The sequence below is a fragment of the Carlito syrichta genome, unplaced genomic scaffold (assembly GCF_000164805.1).
Source record: "Carlito syrichta isolate Samal-C Ts95f unplaced genomic scaffold, Tarsius_syrichta-2.0.1 Scaffold316387, whole genome shotgun sequence".
Lineage (NCBI taxonomy): Eukaryota > Metazoa > Chordata > Mammalia > Primates > Tarsiidae > Carlito > Carlito syrichta.
The window spans coordinates 543,903-553,486 of NW_007260483.1; the positions used below are offsets into that span (position 1 = coordinate 543,903).

Here is a 9,584-nt window from a genome sequence, read left to right on the forward strand (position 1 = left end):
GTGGTGCACACCTGTGGTTCCAGCTACTTGGAAGGCTGAGGCAGAAGGCTCACTTGAGCCCAGCAGATTGAGGTTGCGGTGGTCATGAGTTTGCCATTGCACTCCAGCCTGGGTGACAGAGTAAGACTCCAACTCAAAAAAAAAAAAAAAAAAATCTCATCTCTACAAAAAATTAAAAACATAGCCAGGTGTGGTGGTGTGCCAGTAGTCCCTGCTACTCAGGAGGTGGAAGGATTACCTGAGTCCAGGAGGTTGAGGATACGGTGAGCCTTGAGCGTGTCACTGCTATCCAGCCTGAGCAACAGAGTGAGATTTTGACACACACAAAAAAAGTACTTTGATTGTACTTAGGTTAAAATAAAGCTGTGTGTGCCTGCTTGTGGAGAAGGACTAGAAAAATGGTAGAGAAAAATGAAGTGTTTTTACATGGAGAATCATCTCCTTAAAGCTTTTCCTTTAATATAGTTTTAGCATTTTTAATTTGTTTGCCTGTTCAGGAGAATCTAAAGCTGTAAGGGTTCCCAGGAAGGTGGAAGATGGTAGACAGAAAGAGTGCTAGATGGGACGGGTAGCCCTGGGCTTGGTTTCTGATTCTATTCCCTGCTAGCTGTATGAGCTTAGGTGAGTCACAGCATCTCTCTGGGCCCCAGATGCCTCATCTGTAAAATTAGACTGAGCTAGAAGATTCCCAAGCCTCGTCCCACCTAAAGTCTTCCAACTTGAAGATACGTGAACCCTGAAAGGTTTCAGATGTGGTGCAGGAGGTCTCAAACAGGACCTGAGAAACTGGGGCTGAGAGATCTTGAAAGGTGGGAGGAGAGGAGGAGGTAAACAAAGAGACAAGGAGTGAAATGCTGGGGAGATGGCTGGTGGGGTGAGTTCAGGCAAGCATGACAGGAACTATCACTCCCAGGCCAGGGTTTTGTGCTTTTCAAAAAAAAGTTATTTTTTTCTATAAGGACTCATTATGTCCTCACAAGAGTTTGTTATAAAAGATATTTGCATATTTTATGGATTTATTGACCATAAAACTAACAAAAATTCCCCAGGCATCGTCTGTCAAGTTCTTATAAATGTAAAACACTCAAATATTCAATTTCTTTCTCCACAGAGGGACTAGGAGGGAATATGAAAAACGCAACAAATTTGGTTAAGAAGATGATCATACCAGTAAACATTTTAATTTTTCAGAATGACTTCTTTACATTGTTTTTATTTATTTACTAATTTATTTTTTGAGTTGGAGTCTCACTCTTTCATCCAGGCTGGAGTGCAGTGGTACACTCACTGCCACCACAGCCTCCACCTGCTGGGCTTAGATGATCCTTCCACCTCAACCTTCCAAGTAACTGGAACTACAGGCACGGGTCACTAGGCTCGGCTAATTTTTTGATTTATTGTAGAGACAAGGTTTCACCAAGTTGCCCGGGCTGGCCTCAAACCCCTGGACTCAGGCAATCCTCTCGCCTCGGCCTCTCAAAGTACAGGTATTATAGGTTTGAGCCACAGCACCCAGTGAGATGAGATCATGCTACCCAGACTGGTTTCAAACTCCTGGCCTCAAGCAATCCTTTCTTCTTGGCCTCTTTACAATGTTTTTAAATGAAAGAAGACATTATTTTAATGTGTCTTTGTTTCTTGGGGCCAAAATTATGGTGAGGCAAGTGAGGAGCTTGCCTTGGGTGCAAAATTTAAAGGGGCACCAAAAAACTCAATAATCAAGGTAAATAATATTTAATGCAATATTTTTTATTTCTTTTATTTTTAATTTTTTTTATTTACTTTTTCGTCGTAGTCTCACTCTGTTGCTCAGGCTGGAGTACAGTGACACAGCCACCACAGCCTCAACCTGCTGGGCTCAGGAGATCCTTCCAACTCAGCTTTCCAAGTAGCTGGAACTACAGGCACACACCACCATGCCCTGCTAATTTTTCTTGATTTATTATAGAGACAAAATCTCAGCTGGGCTCGGTGGCTCAGTCTGTAATCCCGTGCGTTTGGGAGGCTGAGGTGAGTAGATTGCCTGAGCCCGCGGGTTTGAGACCCGCCTGGGCAACTTGGTGAGACCTCATCTCTACAATAAATCAAAATGAGCCGGGTGTGGTAGCGCACGCCTGTAATTCCAGCTACTTGGAAGACTGAGGCGGAAGGATCTCCAGAGCCCAGCAGGTCGAGGCTATGGTGGCTGGAAGCGGCCACTGCACTCCAGTCTGGGTGACAGAGTGAGACTCCAACTCAAAAAAAAAAAAAGATCTCACCAAGTTGCGTGGGCTGTTCTCGAACCCCTGAGCTCAGGCAGTCCTTTCACCTCTGCCTCCCAAAGGGCTGGGATTACAGGCATAAACCATTGTGCCTGGCTGCAATATTTTTAAAGATAAAAATTAAAGGCCGGGCTCGTGGATTACCTGAGGTGGCAAGTTCGAGAACTGCCCAGGCAACTTGGCGAGACCTTGTCTCTACAATTAAAAAAAAAAAAAATTAGTCGGGCCTGATAGCACATGCCTGTAGTTCTGGCAACTTGGAGAGGCTGAGGTGGAAGGGTCGCCTGAGCCCAGCAGGTCGACTGCATCCCAGCATGGGCAACAGAGTGAGACTCCAACTCAAAAAAAAAAAAAAAGATAAAAATCAGAGTCTGGACAACACAGTGAAGCCTCGTCTCTACCAAAAAAAAAAGAAAGAAAAGCTGAGTATGGTGGAATGTAGTCCCAGCTACTGGGAATGCTGAGGCAGAAGGATCTCCTGAGCACAGGAGGCTCAGCCTGAGTGACAGAGACCCCTCCCACTCAAAAATAAATACATACATATATATCAGGCCGGGAAGTGGCTCACACCTGTAATCCCAGCACTTTGGAAGGATGAGGCAAGAGGATCCCTTGAGCCCAGGAGTCCAAGGCTGCCGTGAGCCAATTGTGCCACTGCACTTCAGCCTGGGCAACAGAGCGAGACCTTGTCTCTAAATACTAATTAATATTAAAATAATAAAATAAAAATCAATGCAAAAAAATCCATGATGAACGAAATCTCAGATAAAGACAAGTCCTACAACTTGGGCAACATAGCGAGACTTTGTCTCTACAAAAATAATCCAAAAAATTAGCCGGGCATGGCTGTGCACTCCTGTAGTCCCAGCTCCTGGGGGGGCTGGGAGTGGGGGCTGGAGGAGGGCAGGCAGGGATGACAGAGGTGGAAGGATTGCCCAAGCCCAGGAAGTCCAGTCTGTAGTGGGCCGTGATCATGCCATCACTGCACTCCAGCCTGGGTAACAGAGTGAGACCCCAACTCAAAAAAAGAAGACAGCATCCAATCCTACTGCATGGCTCTTCTCATTGGATCCACCCTAATCCCAGCCCTTCTTAGAGTTCATGCTCTGTTTTTTTAACCATTGATCAATTTTCCTTCACTTTCTTCAAGGATAGGTCTCCCAGTCCCACTAACTCCCAGAGCGGTGCTACTGTCCAGAGACTGGGGGATCCAGAGAGCGCCCTCTGCAAGCTGGATGACACCAACCAGCACTCACCTTTTCACGTTTATCAGCCTCACTGTTTTCATCCAAGAGGATCTCAAACATCTTTTGTACCCTCGAGTCTGTGGAGAACTGCACACGGAGCTGAGGAGAGAAGAGGCGGTGGGGAAGGTGGCAAGTGTGGATCACACCATTTCAGTCTGTGCCACATTCAGTTCAACTCCATGAATATCAGGGTATCTACTCTGGGCCCTGGCACATTCATTCATTCGTTTATTCATTCAACAAACATTTACTGAATAAATACGGTGGTCTGGGCACTATTCTAGATGCTGGGGACAAAATGGTGAATAAAATCATGTCATTGCTCCACAAAGTTTCCCGTCTAGTTACACTTGTTAATCCCATTTGGTTATCACCACAGTCTTGGAAGGCAAGAGATTATCAGTCTAATTTTAGAGTCTAGTAAACAATTCGCTATTAGACATTTAAATAGGGACAAAGACAGAAATATGCCTTCCAGGCTTAGAAACCTGAAGCAGCTCTCAAGTACTGTGTCGAGCAAATCCAAACCATTACGTTTGAGTATCTAGTCCCTCACACTCCCCACCCCAAACCCACAGTTCCAAGTATTTCATACAATGATCTAACTGGCCATCATCCCCCAGCTGGCCAACTCCTTGTGTGCCTCCTACTGTTTTGTTCTGCTGATCCACACTTCGCCTATGTCTGGGCTCATTTCCTTGGGGTGGGGAGATGTCTTTCTTCCGCCTACCCCTTCTCTGATCTCTCCTCAGTCTTCCAGTCTGCACCCTGGACAGCATGCTGTGGTCTCACCAGGGGACTGCTCCAAATGCATAGGAGTCCTGGCAAGGGACTGAGTGCCCAATGACCCTCCTGCTCTTACAGAAAGGTAACCAATACACCCAGAGGTCTCTCAGAAAGTTAGCCACTGAGCCAGAACTCGGGTGCAGGATTTCTCACCACTGGTCCAGGTTCCCCCCACCCCACTCCACTTTCCCAGATAAGATTTCGTGTTCTGAATGGTGCCTGACTCTCCTGTATCCCTCACCGACATTCCCCCATTCCCAGATATCTCAGGATACCTAGAAAGAGAAGAAAGTCGTGTTGCAGACATACTAAGTTATAATAATTGGGGGGGGTTGGAATCTCACTCTGTTGCCCAGGCTCGAGTGCAGTGGCACGCTCACGGCCACCCCAGCGTCGTCCTACTGGGCTCCGGCAACCTTTCCGCTGCAACCTTCCAAGTAGCTGGAACTACAGGCATGCGCTATCATAACCGGCTAATTTGTTATTTGTTTATTGTAGAGCCAAGGTCTCACCAAGTGGCCCAAGCTGATCTCAAACCCACAGACTCAGGCAATCCACTCTCCTCGGCCTCCCAAAGTGCTGGGATTATAGGCTGAGCCACCAAGCCCAGCCAGTTATAATTTTTAAAGCCTTCATCTGGAGTGTAAAAGGCCCGTGTTGTAGCCCTGGCTGGCTTGTGCCCTCACACTAACATCAGAGATAGATGTGCCTGCTCAGTTGTTCTGTGGAGCCTGCCCATGCCACTTGCTGTCTCCATCTCAGAGCATAGAGGTAGTACCAGCCCTGCCCCGATGTCCCACTTCCCAAATCCATCCCTACTAGGAATGAGTGTGGGGGATGGGCAGCCGAGGGTTATGGGAAGTGCCTCACCTTCTCCTGAATGCTGGTGTTGAGCCTTCTCAACGTCTCCTGGAAGTTCTGGTTCCGTGGCTCAAGGGTGGCACAGCGCTGCACGTCCTTGAAGGCCTGGTCCAGCTTCCCCAGGTGCTCCAGTGCCTGGCATCGCCGATACAGAGCCTTGATGTCCGAGGAGTTGATGTCGATGGCTGTCGAGGGGAGACAGGCAGGACCTCAGGAGGTTAGGCTGCAGACCACCCCCCGCCCACTGCCCCAACCCCAGGAACCATGCTCTAGCCGGGTCTCTGTGTCTTACTTGGACATTATCCATCCGTGTGGACTATCTAGCTCATACCTCCCCTTTGCTGGGGAGATAGTAGATCCACAGAGTCTCAAGGTTGGAAGAGGGTGTAAGGGTCATCCCACCCCATTCCCAATGCTCCAGTCTCTGCTATAGGATCCCTGGCCAAGGGCTCATCCAATTGGCACTTGCATACCTCCAGCAGTGGGGAGCTCCCTCCTTCTCACACCCAGGCAGCTCCAACAGAAGACCCTTTCCTCTTTCTACCTGAAATATATTCCCTGTAACATTGCCCTTTTATCTTAAGTCCAGCCCTGGAACCCCTGAGATGAAATCCAATCCTTCTTCCTTGCAACAGTCTTTTAGGCACTGAAAGGCAGCTCTCCGTCCCACCTGGGAGTTGTCTTCACTGGGCTAAATATTGCAGCTTTCCTCACTTGCTCTTCACAGGGTGTTTCCAATCCCTTCTCCGGCTGATTCCCTCCCTTATGAACTCATTTCAAACTATCACTGTCTCTTCCCTCAAAATGACAACCAGATCAAACCCCAACAGAGAGAATGCAGAGGAGGGCATGAGAGGGCAAGCTTGGGGTGGGGGTGGCTTACCTCTGGAGGCATCTGAAGCGGCTTGGGCATAGCTCTCCTGTGGAAGGGGAAAGGGGAAGGGAAAGGAGACTCCGTTAATGCAGACTCAGTGCAGAGACAGCAAGTAGGTATCCCCGGAGTGAAGGGAGAGGGTTTTTAGGGGGAGCTGCAGGCTGTCAGGGGCCCAGGAGTGCCTCTCAGTGGGCATGGAAAAGTGGACAGGCTTTGGCATCAGATAAATCCAGGTTCGAATCCCGTCTCTGCTATGACTTGGAAGAGCTTGGGCAAGTTAATTAAGCCCTCTGAGCCTTGAGTTTCTTACCTGCAATATGGGACGACAACACTACCTTGTGAGTGGTTACTAAGATGCTATCAAATAACACATGAAAGGCACCCTACATTAGGTCAATTCTGAGCTAGATGAATTTATGTCTCTCCAGAGCAGAGGGTCAGGCAGTTGGAGGCACCATCTCCAACCTGAGGGGTCCAGGTGAGACTCTGGGATGACAGCCAGTTTCTATCAGGACGAGGGAGCTGCCTCCCCACCCCTGCCACCCAGTCCTGAGGTCCCTCCTCCTCGCTCCAGCCTAACTCTGCCCCAGACCGTCTTCAGGCCACAGGCTGCCCGGTTCCGATAGAGAATGGCCTGCAGGTCCTTATCCTTGGTCAGCTTCAGGGCCTGGCTGTAGCTCTTTGTGGCGGCCTTGTAGTCCTGGAGCTGGAAGTGCCGGTTCCCCTCCTCCTTCAGCTGCGCTGCTTCCGCCTCTGCCATCTGTGGGGACAGGGGCAGCTCTGTCTGGCCAGCCCCTCACTCCATTCTCAGCACTGGGCTTCTGGCCTGAGGTTCAGAGCTCCAGGCTCCCCACTCACCAGGGTAGAAAGTGGAGATTATGCCTGGAAGGGACCCACTCCCTGGCACCCCCAAATCCATTGCCTCAAAAGGACATTACAGCATCTGCTGAGAGCTTGGCCCCAGTTGAGGGGGTGGTCTCAGAGTCCCTGTGCCTTACCCTCTGTTCCTCCCAGCCACCCTCTGTCCTTCCCAGCCTGAGCAGGTGAAGCCATCCCACACCAAAGGCCTGAACTCTCACTGTTCTCAGTCTGCCTTCTCCCTCCTCAACCTGGGACACTAGGGCCCGGCTCACTTTCTCAGCAGGGACAATGCGTTGGATCTGTCCTCCTGCTCCTCTGAGCTCTCCTGTGTCAGCCTCCAGTCAGCCAGCCTTGGTCTGTCTCTTCCAGCCCCCACCCGAGAGACTTTATCACCCCTGCCAGTGGCTCCAGACCATATTTGGCCACGGGGCAGGTGTCCCTGGAGCCTGTCACTGATCCTCAGGGCCCTCCCACTCCTCAGAGTGGATGGTCATGACCACGTGGAAATGCTGACCAGTGTCTGCCTGACAACCCCACTCAGGGGCAGTCTTGGGGGCTCAGGCACTCACACCCGAGGAATGAGGGAAAGATCCAGAAGGGACAGGAACCCCCACCTCAACAGACTCCCCTCCCTAGGGACAGCTATGATGCCCCCTCTCCACCTCTCTTCCAGATAAACAACCTCCTCTCCCTCCCCAACCTTTGCTATTTTGGGAGCAGAGTGACAGCTGAGGGGCTGACAGACTTGGACACACAGACCAATTGCCCAGATGTCCGACCAACTGGAGACTTCCATAAATACCTTTCTGGAGGAAGGGGGGAGGGAAGAGAAGAGGAAAGATACTTTTCCTTCTACTTGTTCATAACACCTCAACCCATCCCGTGTTCATTTGTTGAAAATGCTCTTGCTTTTCAGAAAGATCGGCAGGACTTAACTCACTTTAGTGTTAGCAGTTTGTTGGTTCCAGTCCACACATCGTCATCTGCTCCTCCCCCTGTATACCGAGGGAGTATATTCAGCCTACCTCTCCCAACAGATGGGGAACTACCTGAGTGTGGACTCTGTATACCCGTCATCAGACTGGAATCTCTTAGGGCAAAGGCTGGGTTAGATTGTGAATTCCCTGAAACTGGGGACTGTACCCATGCCCGTCCGATGGGGCACTCTCCTTGGACAAGAGACTCCTTCTCCTTCCCCTCTGAAGGGGGTCTTCCTGGGACAAGAAGTACACATTCAGCCTCATAGAGGAGTCTCTCCTGGGGTGGAAATTGTTTCTCCTCATCTGACTGAAAGTTCCCAAGGCAAATTTGAGTTTGTCCCCCCTTGGACTCAGAACTCTCCTGACTTCCAGTGCCTCTAAGCTTGGGCTGTGAGCTCCCTCCCAGAAGGCAAGAAAAACAACCCTGAATTGCCTGAGCCCACGGGTTCGAGACCTGCCTGGGCAACTTGGTGAGCCCTCATCTCTACAATAAATAAAAAAATTAGCCGGGCGCCACGCCTGTAGTTCCAGTTGCTTGGAAGGCTGAGGTGGAAGGATCGCTGGAGCCCAGCGGGTCAAGGCTGCGGTGGCCGGGAGCGGCCACTGCACTCCAGTCTGGGCGACAGAGTGAGACTCCAACTCAAAAAAAAAAAAAAGAACAGCATCCCATACAGCTGAGCGCCTGTGTCCACCCCCTTCCCATACAGAGCCTGGCAGAGACGGTGCCCAATGTGTGTTTCCTGGATGGAGTGAATGAGTGAATGTCTTCATACTGACAATTCACTCCACTCACCTCCAGTCTCTCTCCCCACACCCACTTCCACCCCCCACGTCTTCTAACTTACCTGAGAAAGACACTAAAGAAAAAGCACATGTGGAATCATCCTCACTAGATGCTACTCCTAGTTTTGTGACCTTGGACACACAGCTATGTGACCTTGGACATGTTCTACTACCCTGCTGGATACAAGGCCCAGTCCTACCACATATTTGTTGAATGAGCAAATAAATGAATGAACAGATGAATAAATTCCCTGCCCTCATGGTACCCCAAGCCCTAGGCCACTTTGTGGGGCAAGCTCTTTGTAGCAATGAGTTAATATGATAAAGGATCTTGCCATTGGCAGAGAACTATGGTCCCTTTAGGTCCAAGGGATCTTAGATTCAAATCCTGATTCAGTAATTCATTCCACAACCATTTCTGAAACATCTATATCCACCTGCATGGGCCTCACACCTGTAATCCCAGCACTTTGGGAGACTACTAAAGTAGAAGGATTGTTTGAGTCCAGGAGTTCAAGACCAGCCTGGGCAACACAGTGAGACTTTATCTCTACAAAAAAATTTTTAAAGTCAGCCAGACATGGTGGCTACCATACACCTACAGACATGGTAGCATACACCTACAGCTACTCAGAAGGTTGAGGTGGAAGGATCACCTAAGCCCAGAAAGTCGAGGCTGTGGTGAGCTGTGACTGTGCCACCGCATTCCAGCCTGGGCAAAAGAGTGAGACTTTGATTAAAAAACAAAACAAGACAGCAACAGCAAAAATCTATTAAGTGCCAGGAACTGTGAACGATTATGGAAACACAGAACATTCACGAGGGCAAGAATCTGTGTCTACTTTGTTCACTTACATAGTGTTTGTAATAGCATTTGGTTCAGAGAAGATACTTGGTAATATTTGTTGGATGAATGGATTAAGTGATTCCA

At 49.4% G+C, this 9,584-nt stretch overlaps 1 protein-coding gene across 3 annotated transcripts in view; it reads right to left on the bottom strand.

The window, feature by feature from the left end:
* Positions 1 to 6,789, bottom strand: part of UNC45B (unc-45 myosin chaperone B) — a 34,375-nt gene extending 27,586 nt beyond the window's left edge. For all 3 annotated transcript variants that reach the window (XM_008074288.2, XM_008074287.2, XM_008074286.2), the window contains exons 1-4: positions 6,622 to 6,789; positions 6,039 to 6,075; positions 5,165 to 5,340; positions 3,518 to 3,607 (exon numbers count right to left, since the gene is read on the bottom strand). In XM_008074288.2, coding sequence (XP_008072479.1) covers positions 3,518 to 3,607; positions 5,165 to 5,340; positions 6,039 to 6,075; positions 6,622 to 6,789 — 471 coding nt within the window. The remainder of the gene's footprint in view (positions 1 to 3,517; positions 3,608 to 5,164; positions 5,341 to 6,038; positions 6,076 to 6,621) is intronic.
* Between the last annotated feature and the right edge of the window lie 2,795 nt (positions 6,790 to 9,584).